General features: G+C 42.2%; 1 protein-coding gene across 7 annotated transcripts in view; it reads right to left on the bottom strand.

Moving 5' to 3' along the window:
- Positions 1-6,088: 6,088 nt before the first annotated feature.
- The window catches only part of gramd4a (GRAM domain containing 4a), a 54,252-nt gene continuing 35,986 nt past the window's right edge, over positions 6,089-24,354 (bottom strand). For 5 of the 7 annotated variants that reach the window (XM_080887104.1, XM_080887105.1, XM_080887102.1 and 2 more), the window contains 15 exons: positions 23,384-23,445; positions 20,889-21,027; positions 20,534-20,559; positions 20,163-20,254; positions 19,042-19,133; positions 18,567-18,615; positions 18,390-18,461; positions 18,263-18,306; positions 18,054-18,163; positions 13,030-13,184; positions 9,983-10,127; positions 9,733-9,826; positions 9,339-9,429; positions 9,115-9,183; positions 6,089-6,503 (listed from right to left, as the gene is read on the bottom strand). In XM_080887104.1, coding sequence (XP_080743230.1) covers positions 6,396-6,503; positions 9,115-9,183; positions 9,339-9,429; positions 9,733-9,826; positions 9,983-10,127; positions 13,030-13,184; positions 18,054-18,163; positions 18,263-18,306; positions 18,390-18,461; positions 18,567-18,615; positions 19,042-19,133; positions 20,163-20,254; positions 20,534-20,559; positions 20,889-21,027; positions 23,384-23,445 — 1,348 coding nt within the window. In that variant the 3' untranslated portion in view covers positions 6,089-6,395. The remainder of the gene's footprint in view (positions 6,504-9,114; positions 9,184-9,338; positions 9,430-9,732; positions 9,827-9,982; positions 10,128-13,029; positions 13,185-18,053; positions 18,164-18,262; positions 18,307-18,389; positions 18,462-18,566; positions 18,616-19,041; positions 19,134-20,162; positions 20,255-20,533; positions 20,560-20,888; positions 21,028-23,383; positions 23,446-24,354) is intronic. The other 2 variants (XM_080887103.1, XM_080887107.1) reach the window with 1 other exon arrangement.

Raw genomic sequence — 24,354 nt, 5'->3', positions numbered from 1 at the left:
AACAAGCATGCATGCTACAAATTTTACCCGAGTCATTTAGACAGCTGTTAGCACGTGATTCTCCTTATGGGGACCTGATATGTTTAATATGCTGCTGAGAATATAGCCCAGAAGAAGCTTATAGTATAGCTTTTATTTTGGAAAGAGCCATTTCTCTGTAATAAACTCTTTTCCAAAGATGAGTGATTTCTCAATCAGATAGATTTATTTTTTTATTTTGTTGTTTCAGCAACATTACATTTAAAAACCATACTTTTGAGTTAAAATATATATTTATAATTTTAATAAATGACAAATTAAAAAGGGATGAACATTTTTTTGTATCGAAAAAGTATCGAACCGAACCGTGAATTTTGTGGATCGTTGCACCCCTAATAACTACATAAGACTCAACTCTAAATTATGATAAGGGAACACTGTGTAATACCTCCAACTATTATTATTTGGCAAATCCCCTGCACCATATTGTTTCCATTAACTCTGATTTTCAACAGATACTACTGGTGTGCAATCACACAGCACTCTCAGGTTGACTTAACTTTGATTTGTGAGCATTTGTAGTCATCTAAGAATTTTATTTTGCGGGCTAACTCCTTGCTTACTTTTTAAAAGCTTGTTTCACCCTGGAGAGTAAATGTTAACAAAGTTTCTGGTCAAACCACAAAACGTGGTGCAGCTTTAAACATGCACAAGCTGGCAAGGTTGAGAGTAGTTTGCACTTGCACTTGAATATTTGTGTCACAGCTAAAAGGATAAAGGACATGGTTAGTGTCCTGCACCAAGCTGTCAGACACTTCTGTCATTTGTGCACAAATGGCAAATGGTGTCATGTTTGATGATGTCTCTTTTGGGAAGACCAAAAATACACTAAATCCATCAAGCAAAGCAGCGGGGTAGACAGAAGCCCCTGAATGACTCGGAGGTGTCATTTACCGAGTGTCGCTTCAAACAGCCTTTAAACTGTGTTAAGTTCATGACACTGCTTCTCTGGCACCGTCTTGAAATAGTTTGCCAGCAAAGGAGAAAGTGAAAGATCATTGAATAAGGTGCTGTTTTGAAAGCCGATTTAAAAAAAAAAAAAAATAAATAAATCGCTTTGGGTTCAGGATCAGTGTGTGTTTGAGCTTTGACAAGTCCTCGGCAGGAAATCTGTTAAGGATGAAATGTTGCTTTTCTTGTACTTGAGCAAAAATTGATTTTTGTTTCTTTGAGGATTAATAATAACTTGATTTCTGTTGCAGAGCTTTCATTTAGCTGTCAGGTGTGGACTGAAATGAAAACTAGCTGATGTACAGTACTGTGCAAAACTCTCGCTAGGAAAATAACACACATGGAAATAAAGTATACAAAGTGAAAATGATGTTCAGTTCTAATGAGCTTAGTTCTCCGGGCTTCTTGAAGGACATTCAAAGCTCTTCTTTGGATGTTTCTGCCTTTTGTTTCATTCACGTAGCTTCAATTATGTTGAGGTCTGGGCTCTGGGGAGGCCAGTCCATGACTGATAGTGTTCCACTGTGTGTTTTCTATCCAGGTACACTGCATTAGCAGTGAGTTTGGATCATTCTCATGCCAAAAAGTGATTCCAATCAGAACCACTGTGTCTTACAGATGGCTGTAGGACACTGTTGTATCTCTTCTGAGTTCCTCCATACATATTGCCACCTATGTGAACTACAATCTTCAAATGTGGACCTTTAGCCACAGATTTTCCAGTGTCCAGTTTCTGAGTAATTTGGCTTACTCGTTTCCCTTCCTTTAAAATGTTTGTTTCCACATTTCCTAGAGATATAACTTTAAGATGATGTCCACCTGCTGTAGATTGTTTTTCTTTAGGTCTGACACTCCTTTTTTCAGTTTTTTTTAAGGACCTACTCGGCACCATGCCGACATACATCGAGTTTTTAGCTAATCTTATGGTGGCCCCTTTGAGGCCAAACGGACTGCAAATTAAGAAAACACCAGCAATAAGAAAAATGCTGCAAAAGCACACAAAACACAACGGAAATGGGGAAAAAAACAAAACAGAAATTGGAAAAACGACAACGGAAATAGGAAAAAAACAGATTTCCAAAAGCACAAGGGAAGTGTTTCTGGGGAGGCAATAACCTGACGGACCAGTTGCAGGAACCCAAAACATGGTGGGTGTGTTTAATCATGATGACGGATTTTTAGGCTGTTAGTTAGGCTAACACACTTACCTCTCATCTTTTCTTTCCTCACAAAACCGATAGATCCTCCACTTCTTTTAAGTGTCTCCCAGCGGAGTTCGTAGCATATTTTGGTTCCTGCAACTGGTCCGTCGGGTTATTGTCTCCCCAGAAACACTTCCCTTGTGCTTTTGGAAATCTGTTTTTTTTTTCCTATTTCCGTTGCGTTTTGTGTGCTTTTGCAGTGTTTTTCTTGTTGCTGGCGTTTTCTTAAGTTGCAGTCTAGTTGTCCGCAGGAGTCGCCCTCTGCTGGCGACTCAAATAAATGCAGACGCAAAGCACTTCTGCGTAGCACTCTCTAAAAGGAAAGTATTCTGTCAAAAAGGTGCCATTTATGCCAAACTGCAGTGAATGTGGAACTCTGTAATGCTACACTGATAGATGTATATGGAGGAAACATTTTTATATAGGGTGTTGTCATTAAGGAGGCATGATGGGTGAATATGTCGGTCCTCAAGGCTATTTTAGTTCTGCTGCTAGCGAACAAAAGTGTGTTGTGGTGTTATATTTGCTCATATCTACCCATGAGACACTTAGCTGTGGCCCAAACCATGATTCATTGAGTTTGGCTAAATGAGAGAGGGGAAAAACTTGCTTGCATAAGGAGATGGTCTTAGATTTATTGTTGCTGGTGTCACAAGAGCAAGAAAAAGTGCCCACAAGCCATCCTCCACCTCTTTATAGATCCCTTGGTCATCCAATCACCATAAAAATAGAGTGAAATTGGTCAGGCATGTGTAGCATGTTAAACTCTCTACTTTCGTATTCCTAAAGTACAGAAACATCCTCAAGCAAGATGCACCAGGCAGCTTAGCCTGACCTCTGACCCCCCTGTGGGGAGGCTGAATGAGGAAAAAGGACAAAAACAACCCACTTCTCTCAGGCTTCAAGTGTTGACACAAAGTCCAACAGTGACCCCGTGTGGCTGTAGAGAGGTACTGCAGTTGAAAAGATGACAGAAGGCTTTAAAATACCTTAAATTCTTTTAATTTAAAAAAAAAAAAAGTACATCACATTATCCTTTACAATACACACATCTTTTTCAAAACTCAGTGGTATTTTTCACTGTACAATTCAATCATTTGTATACAAATGGCTGTGGGGGGGAAAAAAGAAAAGAAAAAGAGGAAAAAGGAAGCCATTATAGCCCGTCACGTCACAGATGACAAATTACTAACTCGTAATGATTGCAGTGTTTTGCATTTGGGCTTTAATTTGCACTTAACCAATCAATATCATGGGTTTTGTCTCAGTCCACAAAGTACAACTTAATCCTTAGGATGTGTGTTTTGTTTCTTTTTAATTGTGCCGTTTAATTTATTTTTTAATTCATCAGATCGAGGCCGCGGAGCAGCCCCAGTACAGCTACACAGCGTGGATCAGGCAGATGGGAAAACTTTCAACATTTACACACTTAGAGGAACTACATAGCTAATACAACAGTGATGACACCAGCGTGAACGAAGAGGACCTCGAGAAGGCAACACAGTCGTTTCTGACGGCACCTCCATCCTCAGCGATCTGTGTATCTTATTCACTTTATGAACAGATTAAGGTGTTATGGGTATGTGACAGTTCATCACCAAAGCTGGGATAGGCTCAAGCCCTCCTGTGGGAATCTGGCAGCTTCCACTACACTAAAAACCAATCACTGCAATGCTGGATATGGACGCTTACATGCTGTATGAGGGTTAAAAAGCTGCTTGTGTTGCTAAGGTTGGAGTTTGATCCTGTTGCTGAGCAGAGATAGTCATGAGAGTGGTGCCGAGCTGATGAAACATCAATTCCAGAACAAGAGCAGTCCAGTTTTCATAACTCCCGAGGTAAAGGAATTCAAACTGGGGTTGTTTAAAAAAAGGAGAAAAAAAGAAATACATTTTGTACAACCTTCTGTAAACATGAGCGTAGGCAGAATATTGCAGACTGCAAAATCAAATATTTGGCAAAAGAAAATAATAATGTTAGACATTTAGAACGTGATACATTCTGTGCTTTATCTGAGTGCAGCCCCGTCGGGGTCTCGCAGTCCCCGCTGAGAGCTGCCTGCCACAGTTAACAGATTAGAAAAAAGGCTTCAGGTAACAGCTTTAAGACTACAACAAGCCAGCCAGTCACACAGTGAGACAGCATTAACTACTGATTCCACCTGCTCAGATATCCGACAGGTATTCCCCACCCCGGTCATGGATCGAATTTATTCCTCAATAAAAATAGAAATCCATGTCTGGGAAAGGCAGCCTGTTAGCAACAGGCTCGAAAAACCAAAAACAAAACTATAATCATACAAAAGAAAATGTCAAAGAAAAATATCCATCCTTCATTAGCTTTAACTAAGATAATCATCAAACGCAGCTGTTTGAACTGGTCCATCGCACCTCTGGCAACTTCATCTCCAGTCCGCCTGACTCTAAACAACGGCGATGACGAGAGGACTCGTATCGACTTTAAGAGAAGCCTTGACATTTCAAGTCTTGACGGCAGTTCCTGAAGGGCAGTCTGGTTTTACTTGAGGATCGGTGACATATCGGGGAAAAATGTCAAGGTCTCCCTTTCAACAGTGTTTTTGTAAGATTTTAGCTAGGAGTGTGGAGCACCTACTCCGTCATCTCAAATACAAAGAGCTAAAGAGAAACTGACCTCCAGCCCTTTATCTCCGCCTCACAAAACACCTTAAAGTGTCTGATGTAGTTTGGCATTATACACTTCTACATATAAACGCAGAGGGGCAAAGACCCGCTTCGCTCCCGGGAACAGCGTCTGGAAATAAAGCAAGACCTTTATCCATGTACACACTTTTAAAAAAACAAAACAAAAAACAAACATCAGCTCACATTTAGATGAAGAGGAACACATGGAAGAGCACTCACTGTGGTGTTTGCAGAAAGAAGAGAAACAGGCATGTCTATACAGCCTGAACTCAAAGAGCTGAGAACTTATACAAGTAGAGTCACCCAATCAGAAGGAGACTTCAGAAGGTTTAGGATACAGTGAGCTGAAAGGCCTTTACGGGCCTTTGTGTGGAGAAATGTGCCAGTTAGAGTATCTTCTACTCCTGCTTTCACAGCCAGTTTGATGGTTGTCTGGTGCAGCGTGCAGACATCAATCTGCCGTTAATACAAAGCGCTCAGACTGTTCTTTCTGCTGAGAGACCAGCTGAACATGGCCTCGAGTCGAGGAGAGGAAGGCTGTAATAATGAGACTGCAGTGGTTTCTAACACTGACCAACATATAACATCCGTGCGCTGCCTGCCACACACACACACACACACACACACACACACGTCAGCATTTCCAGTTTTTAATAAAGTGCAGGGAGAACAGCAGAGACGGGACAAATAAATGGTCTCCATGTGTCGAGAGTTTAAACAGCAGGCGGTGTTGTGCTCTTGTCGAGAAAATAAAAAAAGGATCTGTTACAAAGACCAAAAGACATTTTTCAAAATAAAGGCATTTAACATGAAAACGTCACTGCACTGTTTCACAAACACGGATGCCGAACGCAGCAGTGGACGTTTTTGCTTCGTCAAGACAAGAGAGACCAAGCCAGCGGTGGTGTAAACTAAGGAAGGCTCCCGTGTCAGCAGTCATCACAGCTAATAATACACTTTATTTAAAAAAAATTAAATTAAAATACAGCCATGGATGAGGCGAAGCACCGCTCAGCCTGTCTGAATATTTGTTTTTGCAGTGATTTGGAAAAGCTCGTTTTTACACATGTGGCAGTTTGAACTGTTTGTTTTTAAATACATCCAGGTTGATGAGAGCTGTATGAAGTCTTCCTACCACAGTAGAGAACATCAGAGTCACTTAAGATGCAAATTAACACACACACACACAGCCAGCTAAGTCAAGTGGTCAGCAGGTGGGAGAGGAGGCCAGCCTCCTGATGATTGATAAAACCACACTGATCATCCTCCTCTCTTAGCAAATTTTGTCCATAATCACCCACAGGAAAAGCGTCATGTGACTAAACACCAGCTACACCCACATATTCCCTCTAACGTGGCCTAAGCAGAAAAATCCACCAACTGGGCCGAGATCATCGACTATGATGATGAGGAAGAGGAGGAGGCAGCTCACACACACGGTCGAAGAGTGCGGCGTTAGAGAATGTCATCCAGTTCGGCTGAGACTCGGGAGGTTCTCTGCATCAGACTTCAGCCCCGGCGGAGGAGTGCTGAAGGCTCTTTAGAGCTCGGCGCTGGCCGGCGGTTTGCTGGTCACGATCTTCATGTACTGGGTGAAGATGGCCTCGAAAGCCTCGTCCCTGTGGATCATGGCACCAAACACCAATGGCTGGAGGAGACAGAGATCCTTGGCTGTTAGTGTGCTTCTACTGTGGTAAAAATAAATAAATAAAATAGAACCTGCTGCCAAGTTAAAGCAGCACTAGGCAAAAAACAACAACAAACATAACTAAACTGGAATAAAAAACCTCTTCAGTAAAGCTGGAACATGGAGGAAAGCATCATTCTCAGCAGCACGCAGCAGTCACACTGTTGCATGCCCTGTGATGGTATCAGAGTATATTTTCCCTGATAATAGAGTTATTATAAAAGATTATTAAGATTAAAGTGGGATTATTAAGTTATGATGATGGCTACTGGGCTACTGATACCAAACACAGGCATGGTTTTAAACACTGAGGTCAGTGCAGTGGTGGGCAGTTAATTTTCCCAAGGGCAAAGCACCGATATGTTTATAAAGTAATAAAATTAATAGAAGAAAATTGAGTTTAGCTTATTGGCGTGGCCCCCGCCTTGGGCCGGCATATGTGCAAGTAATCCCTGCGAGCAAAACCTGAGGGTTCAAACTTCTGTACACATTCTGTTTAGGAGGGTTTCTTTCTACTCTTGGCTCTATATGATATCATCGAGAGACCCCCCCCCCCTACACTCTGTAAGCACAGAAGCCCCACCCACATGTTCAAATTATCTCTATGTGAGAGCCAACCAACCAATCAGGGGGAAGTTGGCTTAAAAGGAAATGAGTGTAGCAATTTATCTGGAAAAATTTAGCACATCATGAGTACAGACAGCAACAAGAGTCTCAAACAGAAGCTGATAATAACAAAAATTATAATAACAACAACAGTAATAACCGCTGTCATCCCAACCAATAAAGGGAAATTTTACACCATAAACAAATGAACAGTTGCACATAAAAAATTACAGCGAGTTTCCACTTGGGGGCACCAAAGTCCAACCTTTAGATGATCTAAATACAAACTGATTAGAGATAACATTATGACCAGCTGAATAATATTGTGTTAGTAAAACCTTTTGCTGACAAAACAACCCTGACTCAACGAGGCATGGACTCCACTAGACCCCTGAAGTCCTGTATGTTGTGAGGTGGGGCCTCCAGCGCGTCCAGCATATCCCGCAGATGCTCGACGGGATTGAGATCTGAGGAAATCTGAGTGTTAAACATGTTCTTGTGCTCCCCAAACCATCCCTGAACCGTTTTTGCTTTGCTGCGGGAGCATTATCCCGCTGAAAGAGACCACAGCCATCAGGGAGCACCGTTTTCATAACAGCATACATGGTCTGCAACAATGCTTTAAACCAGGGCTGTCCAATCCCAGTCCTCGAGAGCTACTATCCTGCAGCTTTTAGATGCATCCCTACTCCAACACAGCTGAATCAAATGGTTTGATTACCTCTTCAGCATGCCATCATGTTTGGCAAAGGCCTGATAACAAGCCATTCATTTGATTCGGGTGTGTGGGAACAAGGATGCATCTAAAAGCTGCAGGACGGTAGCTCTCGAGGACCGGGATTGGGCACCCCTGCTTTAGACTGTTGGATGACCTGGATATGCTGGTTTCCCAACATTTCATTGCCCAAAACATCACACTGCTTCTGTAGGCTTGCTTTTGCCCCATTGTGCATCCTGGTGCCAGGTCATCCATGTGATGTAACATTCATCAGACCAGGTCACCTTCTTCCATTGCTCCGTGGTCTTGTTCTGATGCCAGTGGTAGCGCTTTCAGTGGTGGACAGAGGTCAGCACGGACACCTGGCTGGTCTGCAGCTATTCAGCTCGATTTGCAGCAAACTGCAATGTTCTGTATTCTGAGCCCTTTCTATCAGAACCAGAACGTTTTGTGCAGCTTGAGTTACATAAGCTCGTCTGTTGGATCGGACGACGCGGGCCAGTCTTCACTCCTCACGTGCATCCATGACCTCGTTGCTGGTTCACCACCATTCCTTCTTTGGACCAGCCCACAAGAACTGCAGTTCTGGAAATGTTCCGACCCAGTCGTCTAGCCATCACAATGTGACCCATTTTTTTTAACATCAACTTTGAGGACACTTTCTCACTAATAATTAGCATCCACTAACAGGCGCCACAATGCAGAGATAATAAGTGTTGATAATGTTATGCCTGATCGGCGTATACCTATGTTCATGTGGTGGTAAACACTGTACAGTACCTACAATCTTTGCTCTTCCCTTTCAGTCGGTTCACTCAGTACTGTGGAGCAGTGATATCTAATACTACGTGTGCTGTACCGAGTGAATCGACTGAAAGGGAACAGAAGTTATAGACATGACTGTTCCCAATAATCTCACCAACCTCTTTCTCTACTTCCTCAGTAGGAAAATTATTGATGCTACAGCTCTGTCACCTAGCTACCCGGTAACATCCTTGATGGCCAACTAATCGGCTCGTAAATCAAATCTTAATGAAACGCCCACAGAAACCCACAGCAGCTCACATTTGTGAATTTCGATTTGTCACATGCAATACTGGAGAATTACTGCCGACTTGTCTGAAACTGACTGAAAGGACAAAAACACAACATCTATAGCAGATAATTATTAAGATGTTGGACTGAGCTTCAGCTGAAGCAAATGAAATCACGACTGCAAACATAATAATAAATATACAAAGTCTGTACCTTCTGAGTGGAAGGAGTGGCTATTGAAATGCCCATCCCACTTCCTGGTAGGACTGACAACACTTTGTACTGTGGAGGAGAAAACCAGAAATATCTGCTTTAAACACACACACCAGAATAGAATTACATTCGTTTCATTATTAATATTTAAAGTAAGTAATTATCCAGTTTTAGAGAGGCTGCTGGCCTCGAGACATTCCTTATGCGTATTACTGAGTCATTACCTTTTGTATGTCAGTGATGTCCACCAACTTGATGACTTTATGCTTCTTTGAGGAGCTCGATCTGGAGCTGGAGCTCTCAAAGCACAGGTAACTGAGAGAGACAGAGAGCTTTGTGAAAGGAGGGAAACAGAGACACCAAAAAACCATCCAAACTGAACAGACGTGTAATAAAGTCTTGAGTCGAGTGTTCTCAGGAGGAAGGCTACCCTGCACAGAGCTACACAGAGAGGAGGAGAGATGAGGCTCAGCGCAACTTAAAACTACATCTCCTCTGGACTAATGAATCTTCGTTCCTCTCGTCTGCTCCACCTGTAAATGGAAGTGCTGCTTCTCTCCTCCGCTCAGAGATTTGATGCGATAGAGCTCTCCCCTGAGACAAAGATGTTCCACTTACTTCTCCGTGACGTAAAGCATCCCGTTCCTGATGTAGTCTGTGGGCATCTTCCTGTCTCGGTTTATCAGGCAACACCTCCAGCCATTTTCACAGACTGTGAACAAACAGCATACAAGATGATGAAGGAGCGTTATTCACAGAAAACACATGATTCCAGCTTTAGGACATTTCTAAGTTGGATGTACAGAAATAAAAATGGGTGCCAAAGGAAAAAATTAAATAAATAAAAAACTGTAGTACTTGCTCTTACCCGGCAGAGGGCGCTCTGACTCTGGCAAGTTGAAAATCTCGTGGAAAGCTCCCTTCTTGGTGCTGTGAGAGCGACCGCTGTCCTCCTCTCTGCTCCCCCCACACGGGACGTTGGCGAGGCTTCCACGAGAAACCACCGGCTGGACCTGGAGAGAGTAGTAGGGAAGAGGGGAAGGAGGATGGAGGGAAGGAAAAAAAAAAAAAAAAAAAAAAGAGGGGAAAAAAGTGAGAACATAAAAGGAGGACAGAGAGAAAGAGTCACATTAAACTCAGCGGATGAGGTTTTATAAATCTGTGTGAACTACAGTATCCCGCAGCTTTAGAGACAAGTGGCCGAACTTCAAACAGCTCCCCAACTTTTGAGGTTGCATCATGTGCGCTTTCTTCACAGCAGGCTCAGGAGTGACGTGCAAAGCAAAGAGTGAGGCCATCATTCAAGTCAGCATCCATAAATTACCTACAACACGCGTTTACCAAAAACATTCGTGTCCACTGCAGTTTTACAGTTTTACTTACACCAGCGTTGGTTGTCACAAGACAAAGTCAGATAAACTTCAGGGTTACTGATCTCTCCAGTTAGCAAGCATAAACCATTGTGACTCCATTACCATTTCAGCTGCGTCGGTGCAAATGAAAGCAGCTGCAGGTGCACTGAAGAGGCAACACCACAAAAAGGAGTCATTCTGCAGGAGGTGGCCACACCGGCTCGCTCCTTATCACCCATTTACGCTCACCACACAATTTGCAACCAAACAGCAAGGTCATCACGGCTTGGTAGCATTTATACCAGCACTGAGGGTGTGAATATACGCTGCAGTACTCTCCTGAATGATCAGGAAAAGCCTCCACATCAGCGCTGGTACAGTACAGGAGCAGAAGTCTAAAATTTTTTCCAGAAAGTCTGATCTTCCTATACTGTTTCAACATCTCCTCATATATAATCTGTGAATCTTTGAGCTTCTGTGTTGATGTGTCATTAAAACTGAAAGAGTTACACAATTGTTTCTTAAACCTGTGGTGGCGCAAAAAGACTCCACTTTTGTCATGTGGGAAAAAACTGGCGAGCATAAACGGGCCATCACGCCTCTTGATTGATTTTACGCCACTTCTACTTTTTGATGGCGTCCTCATCACTGCTGGTAGCAGATATTGCACCTGCAGCCCACTCAGGTTATAGAGCTAGTCCAGCTCCTCAAGGACGACACATCAAATCCACGAGTGCCAACGGGAAAAAGGGGGAGAAACCAGGAGGCGGGCATTACATAAGTTTAGCAGCACATCTGCTTTTCTGTACCAAAGCTCTGCAGAATGACCTGCAGCAGGTTTCCTGTGCATGTTTCTGATCAAACTAACAGAATCAGACTCCAAGAGGTGGCATGAAGTCCTCACGGTCCTGAAGCTTAAAAAAAAGAAAACAAAAAAAAAAACCCAAAAGCCAACGAGCAAATGCGTGAGCTGCATGGTGCTGTGAGCGCAGGTCAAATTAAAAACACCAGGACTTTATAACACCCTCTTGCAGTCTGATTCTATCACATGATTAGCTTGCTGGAGGCCATTCTGTAGAGCTCTGGCAGTACTCCTCCTGTTCCTCCTCACACAGAGGAACAGATACTGGTGCTGCTGCTGGGTTGATGCCCATCTATGGCCCTGTCCAGCTTTACTCTTGCAATGGGCCCAGCTCCTAGTACCTCCTCCACACTCCTATGCTGGGAGACAGCAAACCTTCTTGTGACAACACGTGGATGCATCACCCTGAAGGAGATGGACAGCCTGTTCTGCGAGTCCATCTCATGCTAACAGCAGTGACAAGAACAATGAGAAAAAAGTAAAACTAGAGAAAAATCAGTCAGAGGGAGAAGGAGAGAGCAGTGGCCTGTGGCCACCACCTCGATGGTAATATCAACTGTTCGGTTCATTTTTATGCAGGCCTCTTTACATAAAGAGTTTTAATCTAATGATCTAACAGCAGTTATGGTGTATTTAAGGGGAACAGGACGATATTAATGTGCTAACATGAAACTACACTCGTCAAATCTTCTCTACGTGCCTACTCAGTAAACACACTGCCAATTCTCACAAGCATCTATGTTCGTGGATCCAAAATGTCACGGGGTGCAGGCTCTTAAAGATCATTCAAACAAAAGAGAATAAAAACACCGCAGTGTCAGAGCAAAAAGGAAAATCGCAGACCGTTTTGTTGACATTTTGATCCACTGCATTCACAAATTACTAACAGCCACTCACTAGGTGTGTCACACATCACTCACACACACACACACACACACACACACACACACACACACACACGCATTGTGGTGAACTGGCAGCACACACAAGCACAGTAGAGTAGACACACCAGAGGCCCTACCTTCTCAGTGCCAGAGAGCTGAGAGAGAGAAACGACAGAGCAGACCTGTGACTGCGGCCACAGCAAACACACACTCAGACATTCATGTAAGAGAGGAACTTTGTGGTACCCACACAGAACAATCACGGGCTCAATTGTATTGCATTATTGACAGGAGGGGTGATATACTGATTGATTGATTGATCATACTTTATTCATCCCGAGGGAAATTGGGCTAAGGCTGCCAGCGCCATAGTTTTGATACTTTATTGATCTATTTTTATCCACCACAAAGGGAGTCAGTGGGAGGTGGGCTATAGTGGGTGGACTGCTGACAACATGAAAGACTGGACCCGACCTGCTGCTGATGGATGATCCACACCCACATGGAGGTGGTATATGTGCCTTTCTTCTTGTGTGTGTGTTTGAGATGATTGCTTATATATTAATCTGCAAATAATGTGAATTCACTCAAACTTCTAGCCTGGGAGAAGTTTTGCAATGCAACTGAAAGCCTCTGTGGTATAAACCTGTTAACAACTCAGGTCTTTAAGTTTGAAATTGTGATGGGCTAAAGGAGGAAATATTTTCTTATTTAAGATTTTAATTAAAAAAAAAAAAAAAATCAAGAACCTGAGACAGGAAGCAGTGTTGGTGGTAGAAAACGCGTGTGGGTTGGTGTTGGGGTCTGTTCGCCTTACCCGTCTCGACACCGTGGCGTTTGTCCTCTCTTTGAGCTGGGGGTCGGTGGGAAGGCTGTTCCACACGATATAAGGCGTGTCATACTTGTCGCGGAGCTTCGGGCAACTCTTAAACAGGAAGTCTATGATGAAGAACTTGATGCCGGCGTACACGCCTGCAAAGAGTAATCACAGACACATTAATTCTTAAAAAAAAATATAAAATAAAAGAGGTTAAATGATGCAAAGCAACACCGTTTAGTGAAAATAACCCCTCAGATGTATGGAACGCCAGGACTGCCATAATGAATTAATTAAATACACCATTAAATAATTAATTAAATGTGGCAATAATTAATTAAAATTGGAATTAATTAATTAAATAAATAGTTATGACACATGCAATTAATTAATTATTGACACATTTAATTAATTATTTATGTATTTCACATTTTAATTAATTATTGACACATTTAATTAATTAATTATTGACACATTTAATTAATTATTTATGTATTTCACATTTTAATTAATTATTGACACATTTCATTAATTATTGACACATTTAATTAATTATTTAATGATATATTTATTTATTTCATTTTGGCAGTCCTGACGCCTGGCTCTCATCATGAAATAATTTTATCTGTCAGCCTCACCCATCAAACTCAGGGGGCGGGGTTAACGCTGATCGAGTCAAAACCATTGCTTTGGCCTGGTGGCCATTGTTTCTAGCACACAACAACCGGCATGTGGAAGCTAACAGAACTGAGCTTTGAAAAACCCTGTTTGTGTGTTACCAAATACCGTTTTAATATTTTTTTAGCCGAGAATGTAGTGGTTTAATCTTCATGTGTCTGGTCGGTTTGTCAAGATACAGCCTCTTTGCAAAAGTGTTTCGATGATTTCGGAGATGTCTGCCCAGTCTCACGGCAAAGCGTGGGATAGACCCGCTCGCCTCGCAAGCAATCCCACCGACAAAGCGCAGGCCCCGGTACACAGCTGTAGTAACCCCCGCTGACTTCTTTTACTGAGGTTATATTTATCGGTGTTTTATTTCCTGATGTTCTTATGTGTCCTACGTGTTTCAGTCGCCAATTCTGAATTATAACTAACATTAAAAACATGTTTAAGGAGGAGAGAGAGCAAATAAATCTGTTTAACATCTGATCTTTGGGTTTTTGTTCAGTAATCAGCGTGACCTGTGTATAAACACATAAAAGAGATAACGTTGGTGTTTCCGTCATGTAGTAACTGCTGGCTTTAACTGTACAAAGGTTGTTCGACACTATGAAACACATACAGACTTCATGATGTTCGGCTAATATTTTTATTGTGAATATTAATCATGCTGACCTCGCTCTGTACACCACGCAGCGAGGTCAGCATATCCACGATATCCTCAGCTCCATGAGTTAACACAAAGTTTCCCAGCTGACTATCTAACTGCCAACTATTCCAGAGACGTGAAAATATACAGCATAAAGAAAAGTGTAAGAGACTCAGCAGCAGATTAGAATAACAGTTATACATTTAATAAATCACCAAATGAATCCAAGAAAGGAGCAAACCTGTTCCGACAATTTGAATTTGTATTCCCTCAGCTGCAGACTCGCTGCTGTTTAAATGTTTGAAAAGGAAGATTAGATATAAAAAACGTCAAACATAGACTCAGTCTGCCTTCACATTTGATATGAGGCCAGCACGTATAGTGGCCTCAGCAGGCTATTACTGAAATACACGTGCTATATCATAAACTATGATATAAACAGGGAGGTCCTATTAACATGTTTAGTTTTAAAGGACACCTTCCTGCCTTTAGTCTCATTCATGAGCAGTATTAGTTTTCTTCTAACATCCAGAAGTCTGCACAATGTGTTTCATAGTTTGTAACAAGCCTTTGACAGGTAAACATAACATGACCGAAAAAGCAAAAAAAAAAAAGCAAAAAAAAAGAGAGAGAGTGTTGACATAAGAAGAGAAAATTCTCTCAATTATGGAGACAGACAAATGGTTCATTTATGTTTGATGTGTGTTTATTCCTCCCTAAATATCGTCGGTGAAGTTCGCCATGCATGTCAGATTTTCCTGCGCATTTTTATACCTCTGCCAACAGAGAGAGAAAAAAAATCACATTCTAACAGACAGCTGGTGCTTAGAATACAGTTGAATAACTATTAAAAAACAGATGATATTTAGATGATAGTTCAGTCTAACACATGTGCCAGTGAACCATTAAACGTCTGTGAAACTATGCAGTTATGAAACGTAACTTTAACCTCAGCCAAACCGATTTGCTCAGTTGTAAATAAAACAGCGAAGTAAACGTGACCCGACAGACAGAACCTGAGTGAATGAAGTCCAGCGTTTAACCACTGAGAGCTAAAACTCAGCTGAGGTTTGAAAGCTGTGTGCCGGTGATTGGACATCAGCCGCTGATAAAGCTGTTCGCCTATAAAGTGCTCTGTAAGGAAACGAGCTCCAGCAGCTCTGCGCTCGGGGAAAACACTATATTTACTTATCTTGTGCAGAAAAATGCGCTGACATTGCGTTATATCGAGCACCGGCTGCCCAGTTAAACTGTGACTATCACCAGGTAACTAGGCGTGTTTCTTGAATTAGCAGCAGGTGTTAAACAGCTGACAGATGAGGAGGAGGATGCATGCAGGTAAACTGAGGGTCTGCTGAGCTGATCGCTGGTTTCGTGAGAAAAATGTCAGCTCGTTCTTTATGTTACAGAAGCACAGAGACACAAGACCAGGCGGAAAGAGACGATCGTTCGGTGAAAATGAGAATCTGCGAATGCAACATGTGGAACACGGAGAGTGGAATATGTAAACAAACCGGTTAACGTAACCCCCTCGGTGCGCTCTGCATGCTAACTGTTAGCAGAGCTAGTGAAATCTCTGAAAACATCTGAGCACTTTTGCAAACATGTTCTATGTTGACAACCTGACCAGACATACGTCGCGACATTCGCGGCTAAAACACTGTTAAAAGTGTAGCTGGTGACAGAAAAACGGGGTATTTTAAAACTACACCACCACCATTGCTGCTTGTGATTTGATCTGCATTCTGGGATAACTGGCTGCCCCAAGTCTACACAAGCAATCGATTTTCTAGGATCGACCTGTTTTGACTTACTTTGCACGGCAACCAATCAAATGTTAGAGAAGCTGCATGGGCAGCGTTAACCCCGCCCCCTGAGTTTGATGGGTGAGGCTGACAGATAAAATTATTTCATGACGAGAGCCAGGCGTCAGGACTGCCAAAATGAAATAAATAAATATATCATTAAATAATTAATTAAATGTGTCAATAATTAATGAAATGTGTCAATAATTAATTAAAATGTGAAATACATAAATAATTAATTAAATGTGTCAATAATTTATTAATTACATGTGTCAATAATTAATTAAAATGTGAAATACATAAATAATTAATTAAATGTGTCAATAATTTATTAATTACATGTGTCATAACTATTTATTTAATTAATTAATTCCAATTTTAATTAATTATTGCCACATTTAATTAATTATTTAATGGTGTATTTAATTAATTCATTATGGCAGTCCTGGCGTTCCATACAGATGTGCCTCACTGACAGACAAAGGGATGCCCCAAATAGGTGACGCCCCCCTGCCCAAAGTAGTCCTTGCCGCTGACCTTGATGACGTCACTAGTTTCAGCATTTTGCCCATTCTTGCACATACAGACACTGAGCCAGTTATATGTTGGAGCTCAAAGTGACTCTGCTGAGCTGCGGAGGCTCTGGATAACCAACAATACACCAGTCAGATTTTCTCCTCATGGTAAAACAGCAGATTTACAGAATAAAGTGCAGAATAATGAAAAGCTTCCAATCATGAGTAGAGGTTCCAATTTCCAGTTAAACTCGATGGAAAACCAGCCTAAGAGCTCCCGATGAGACTGATGTGGGACAGATGCACACATGACCACAGATTTCTTCTCCACTACATGAACTGGGCTCCGATGACTGACCCACCAGCTGACGCCCGCTTACAAACTGGCTGGACTCTCTTTGGGGGAACGTTTTTATTATAATTGTTTTGTATTTGGAGCCTGTCATGCAGCTGCCGTGTGTTGCCAGGTCTCCAGGCTCCTGCCATTCCTTATTGTTTTCCCTGTTGGTATCAATTACCCACAACCAGAGTCACACATACTACAGAAGGCAGTGGCTCTGCATGTACAGACTATGTGGGGATTTTCCCCATGATGGGTGCAATACAGCCTGCCGATGTCACTTTGTGCCAACACAGACTGGTTTCCTCTGCACTCTGTCACATTTTTCCATTCCATGTTCACAATGTAACAATGTGCTCAGCTAGCTGTCTTCTTCTTTCAGCTGCTCCCATTAGATCATCTGCCTCCATCTCACCCCGTCCTCCTCTGCATGTCCTCCTTCACTACACCCATGAACCTCCTCTGAGGTCATCCTCTCATCTCCCTGCCTGGCAGCTCCATCCTCAGCGTCCAATATATTCTTTCTCCCTTCTCTGCACATGTCCAAACCATCTCAGCCTTGCCTCTAATTTTGTCTCCAAATGCAGTTAGCTATCTGCGCAGAAAAGAAAGCCCTCATTCCCAGTCACGCTGAATGTGTGGTCTGTTTTGTTTCTCCAATTGAAATGAGTCACTGAAGAAATCTTAGATGGGATCTGAAATAATAAATGTCAGTATATTTACTTTGTTTAAATGTCCAGTGCAGCTTTTAAGCATACATTGATTTTGGTTATTCATTCCTTTTAAATGGAGAAATGAAGTGCTAGATGGAAATTTGGCTAAATGACAGCAGCTTCTATGCCAACAGTTTGCTCCGAGCACCTTTCAAGAAAGTCTGAGTGCATAGTGGTTTGGGAGATGCTAAAAAGTAGTAATTATGTATAAGATCTATATGCAAATAGCCCACAGCTTCCCCACACAGGCTGAGGGAGTACGGCTCCACAAGTTCTGCATCTGTTTGTGACTGAGTTCACGTATTGTCACAATCAAAAAGATGCTTTGTGAACATCACTCACCAATCATAAAGCCCAGCAGTTTGTACGGCAGGACGCAGGAGGTGATGAAAGTCACCCACAGGCAGACGTAAAGTTTCTGGGTGCTCTCTGGCTGCACCCACATGAACAGACTGAAACAGACAGCAGGAGGAGGACAGAATACACATCAGTATATAAGTTATGTGCATTTCTTGCACACTTGATTGTCAGGCTGAAACAAAACCACTCACTTCTTTATCTTCTCTAAAACATCAGCCATCTTTCCAAAGAGGTTCTGGAAGAGATTTAAAAGCACCTCATTAAAGAGTTTGTCTTGTTTCGAGCAGCGGTTGGATCGTTAGATGAACCTCGTTATACCTGTGCTTTTTGTGCAACGTCAAGTACAAGCTGAAACTTCTCAGACACAGTCAAGTCTTCCTTTGGAGGCTCCTTTAACAACACACACACACACACACAAAAGCCACACGTTGATCTCCAGTCCTGGATGCATTTCATTCTGACCTGCACAACAACAACAGCAGGAAGGCATCTTACCATGGGTTCAGAGACCTCAGGCACAATGCTCCACTGGATCCTCCAACCTCTGAAAAATAGAAGGTATAAATAATGCAGATGTTATAAGGCAACTATTCCTTCAATGCAAAACATCAACTTTAAAGGACCGACTTTTCCAGCCTTGGGAGCTCTGATTTCAATCAGAGCTCCCAAGTACTGCTCTTTTGTAGCAACAATTACAACAACCCCAAACATGCACAAATGTGTGCATGTTTTTAAAATCTGGCGGTTTTAACAAACATTTGCTGTGTGACTAAGGGCCGCGGTGTGCATCTGTGTACTACCAGCACAGCTGTGGCCGCAGTAGTTGATGTTAATGTGGGTGTTTTGCACAATTAATCACGCTAAAAGCTGAAAATCAGACTGTAGCCTTTTACAAACAATCGAGCTCAACCGTGAAGCAACAGCTGAGGCAAAAATGATCCTGCTTTTGTAAATAAATGACAGTTTTTACCTGGCAATGAGGTAATTTAAGGACAAGCGTAGGATAGCCAGGAAGAGGAACATGGGAATGGCCCAGCCATGCCAAGCAGCATTCATGTAAATCTGGATTCAAAAGGGAAAAAAAGGACAATATATACACAGGTTAACGTGGTTTGTTGTTCTTTAATAAACAACCGATATGCATTAAATTCAGCACTTTATAGCAGCGAGGACACATTCTTTCAGTCAATAACGGCAATGAATTATAAGATGGACATAAAGAGGAATCAGGGGGCTCATTGTAAGCCTGAAGCGCATATACTTGGGTGATATATCAGCAGTGGAAGACGCTGAGTCACCTGTCAACACTAAACCAGCATCACGTCTGGATACTGAGATGGTGTAGGGCCATAATCAGTGGGTTGAGGATGATTTAGCATAACCACTGACTGGACATTAATGAAGCTCTGATTAGGCCTGCAGTCGCTGGCAGAATCACTGCAACTCATCACAGTGAAGCAGACATGACTTTAATATTCATTTAATCTCCCGGCCACGAGCTGTAAGACAATTAGGTCAGAGTAAAACTACAGAAACGACTCTTTTCTATTAAAAGGGTCGTACCTGCTGTCCAAAATTATCATCGGACTCCTTTTCCAGACTGGTTGATTTTAGAGTCCCAAAATTAAAAAAAAAAAAAAAAAAAATCACGTTGGGATAATAAGGAACTACACTGAATACATATAATAACTGCTGTAAAGTACAAGCAAGAAGTCTTGATCTCAAAATTCGACTAAATCATTCAATTCAACTTCATCAATTTCCTCTCTCTCATCACAATTGCCCTGCATCCTCTATGAAGTCTCACCTATTTGTGGATTCGATTTAGAGAAAAGAGGAAAAAGTCGCAACTGCAGTCAAATAAAGGCAGGGTGGTGAAAATGTAGTGCAAGGTGTCAAAGTGACAGAGACGGCAGATGACAGAAGCAGCACAGCTGTCAATGACACCCAAACTGTGCAGAAGCCATCAGCAGTTTATGGCAGGTAATCCTGTATCACAACTAACCTCAAGTTTTCTTTTAGAGAATATCGAAGCGCGATTATTAGACAAAGTTAAAACATTAATTCACATGTCTGAAGTGTAAGACTCACAATGAAGGCAATAGCTGAGGTGTACACGGAGTGCCAATTAGATAAGGCGGAGAGGTTCCTTAAGAAGTTGGTGACAGGTCTGGCTCCTCGCTCTGAAACAGCAAAGACACAGGGATTCACTGAGAGTGTAAAGCTAAAGACAGAGCAGCAATGTCTTTACTTTTGGTTATCTTTGTGAATCAGGCTTTTACTGTGAAATTTTCCAGGACTTTATATTTAACTACATGTCGAAATGTTCAAAAGGAGAAAAAAAAATTAGATCTACAATACACAGAACTAGAGTATTGCATGAATGTGTGTTAGTGATATCATTACTATTATTATTATTATCATTATTATGTAGAGGATGCCAAGTAAAAGCTTATACTCACTGAGTCGCCTCATGTTTTCTGTCAACCTGGATGGAAAACAAAAGAAAGTGAAGGTCAGATTACGCGTAGATGCTGACATACACGCAAAAAAAATAAATGCTGCTTTATGTGAGAGGGGAAGTGTTAACACTTTGGCCTTCATCCGTCTGTAATGACTCACTGTTCTGTACAGAGGAGGAGAGAAAATAAGTACGATGAGAAAAAAAAAAACAAAAACACTTCCTCTGTGCAAAATCAAACCAGAGACAGCTACAGGGTGAGGGTACAAGCTTTTATGCTCGCCGGGCACTCCGATTCCACATCTTCTTCAACAACCCGAGGAGTTATGTTCTGCTCAGGACCACATCTCACCCACCTTTTAGCACTTAGCGGTTCCTCAGCCTCCACTGTGCTTTCCTCCGGCTGGAAGCGGAAGTCTTCCATGTAAACCCCGAAGCGCTCGTACAGCCACTTCTGCAGCCGTGAACTCCACACTTCCTTCTGCTGTTTCTCTGCTAAAGAAAACACATCAACTTTGATTTGCTGCTATAAGCACGACTTAGTTTTGTAATCCCCTGCACCAACAATTATGCATTGTTAAAAGAAAATCACTGATATGTGATGGGCTTATGTTATCAATAACTCTTACTCCAACCCTATCTCCTGCCCTGTCGTGGGACCTAGACTGGACCACTTAAGCCTGGTCTCAGACAGTGATTATCAAACGGTAGCTGAGCAAATTCAAGGACTCACACCAGGCCTGCTTCTGTGTTTCTAAGCACGTGATTGGGAGAGCTTTGGGCCATGGTGTCTGCTTTTTCTGCATTATTAAGTCTTGTTACAGGTTAAGCCACAGAAATGACACAGTCAGGATCACCACAGGCAGGTGGACATGGCTGTGTGGAAAGGTGTGAGCTGAACCAACAGAGCTTTGCAGCCTGTGCTGTTACATAAAAGCTAAATTTGCTATTGTCGTGTGAATAAATATATATATAAAAAAAAATACTTTGCACTTTGTGTAATGAATCCGTGTTTTCTACACGATAAGCTGACTTACTGTAAATAACTGCCTGGATTTTATAACCTTAGTATTCTCTGCATGCAGTAAAACAGCCTGGTGGGCCTGATATCCTCATAAACTGCATACTTGCCAGTCAAAACAAGGACAACAGTCAACTGCTAATGCTGAAGTGCCCCTGAGCAAAAACTAGAGCTCTAATCTGCTGTGGTGTTTCAAGTGAACACTAATTTGTTGTGGTAGTACCCACAGGTGACTAACAGCCTGACTGCTCAGACATTTATTGCCATATGAGAATGAATACAGTTTGTTTTTTCTGCTCTAGATGATGCGATTCAGCTAGAAGCAGTTACATTTACAGTTTTCAAAGCCACCACTGCCAGGGCCCAAACAGACGCGATTTCTCTCTTTCACATTATCTACGGCAGGGCTTTGGTAGCTGAGTGCCAGCTCATTTAAACTAACATGTGACTGAGGGTAACATAGCAACGCTTTCACTTCATGGTGGTAATGTGGGGTTTTTTTTTTCCCTTTCCTTTTTTTGCTCTTTATAGTTTGACCTTTAGTGACATCACAGCCACATCACCACTGAAATGTGTTACAAAGTTTAGGGTGCTGTAACTGCTGCAGCAGGAGGTTGACTCTGCAAACACACAACTTTAAAAGTTTCAAATGATGGCGATCGTTTGCGTGGGTGCACGATCACGCTCTGGACCTCTTTGTTATATATGTAGATGTTGATGTCAAACTACAGGAAGGAAGATTCAATTTAACACAAATCTTATAATTTATTTAAAGCTGAAAAATGAGCTAAAAATCTCTGAACAGACTCCAGGCTGAACCGCAGTAAACTGTGGATGAAGGAGATGTGCTGCAGTCCTCACAGGCTGCCACTAACTGACCGCCTCACTTTACCAAACCTGGATCTGCATAAGCCGGCCTAACATATTCTTATGTCTGCCCTAGATGAAGTGATCTACAATCATAACCCATTTTCCAAAATTAGCCTCACTCTCTCACCCTCCCTTTCACTAATATCTCACACACACAAACACACACCAATCCCTGGATCACTGAAAGTCAACCTATGAGAGTAACTGTTCAGCCTGAAACCAAAAGAAAGCACATATAATAATAATAATAATAATAATAATAATAATAATAATAATGGATACTTTATTGATCCCCATGGGGAAATTACTTGTTTTTCTCTGCATTTGACCCATTCACTCAGTGAAGCAGTGGGCAGCCCACTAAGCAGGCGCCCGGGGAGCAGTGTGTAGGGACGGTACCTTGCTCAGGGGTACCTCAGGGTAGCCGTTAAGTGGATTCGAACCGCCGACCTTCCGATCATGGGGCGACCACTTTACCTACTGAGCTATCCCTGCCCCTATCAGAATCTGACCGTTATTGCCCTAATGAGCTTGTCTCATTTGTCCCTCGCGCAAATATTTTGAAAACCGACTCATTCTTAACAGCGACGATCTGGACTAATGATAGGAACCAGCCTCGATGCATTAATGTGGTTTGTTGTGTTGCTTACTTGCTCTTGACAGCACACACAGGAAACCCCTCTGTTTGCGTGCACGTGTCTGTGTGTTTGTCACGCACACTACATACTGCCTCGTGTCCTAGAGTAACCCACAAACCCTTCCGACCCACTCTGTTCCCATCGAGCGCTCCGTTGCACGCATCCTACACTTTCACCTCCCCTGCACACGTGCACACACACACGCAAACTCTCCTCTTGATTTACTCCCACACTCAGAAGACGTCAAGGACTCATTTCCTCTCCCTTAGACTCCAACTTGCCCACCTTCACCCCCCCATTTCTCGTCCACTTGGAGTCTTACCTGTTCTGTTGTTTGAGGGCGACTGCTGCTTTCTGGGAGGTTGTGGTGGAGAGTCCTCTAGCCTGAAGGGAAGGGACAGACACACACATAGTCACGAAAAAACTAAGGGAAAGATCTGTCATGTGTCAGTCTCACTTCTGTATTGTCAGAACTGCAATCTCACACTTTAAGAAGTACATGAGCCAGCATGTTGAAAGCTGCTGCACTGAACAGATCACCACAAAAGGCAAAGAGACATACACAGAGCCAGACTAGAAAGATTCACTCTGCCTGTTATCACAGTGAGTAAGGTTACTGTTAAAATCTCACACAATGAGACAAAAGGATCAGTGCCAACAAAAATGAAAAAGGGTGATAAGGTACAGCAAACATCCTCCTTTAATTTCAGACACATTAATTCAGCTATCCATATCCTGCAAAAACTGAAGGCATCTGCATCAGTCTGACTTAAATAAATCTCAATGACAAATCTGAAATCACTCATTGGTCCTTTAGGGAGGGCCTACCCACAAATCACCCATCCTGCACAGCTACAAACACACACATTCAATAAGTGCATCCCTACAGCCATTCTTATTCCATAAAACGTCCTGAACAGGCACTGCAGTGGTAGTTACAAATGGATGAAACAACATTTAGAACAAACTGGCACCGGCAAACTTGTTGCTCTTTTATCTATAAGGCTTTAATTGCAGTCATATTTCTTTGTAATGGACAGGAAATTCTAGCGTAAGACAGAATTGATCTTCTCCCTAAAGAGAAGGCTTCTCCAGAATGTGTTAATGCTTTGTTTTACTGTTTATTCCAATCATATACCAGTGAAGAAGAAATGTTTGCTGTCTGTTATGCTCATGCTGGATATTGCTGACAAAGTATTAACAGTGGAAAACTTGCAGGTCACAGTACATTAACTTCACCTCTTACAAATTCCTAAACTGCTTTCGATAGTCCTGAGGCCATGTTTCAGCGCT

Source organism: Rhamphochromis sp. 'chilingali' (assembly GCF_963969265.1).
Source record: "Rhamphochromis sp. 'chilingali' genome assembly, chromosome: 7".
Lineage (NCBI taxonomy): Eukaryota > Metazoa > Chordata > Actinopteri > Cichliformes > Cichlidae > Rhamphochromis > Rhamphochromis sp. 'chilingali'.
The sequence above is the reverse complement of the archived record's forward strand: the minus strand, read 5'-3'. Positions and strand labels throughout refer to the sequence as shown.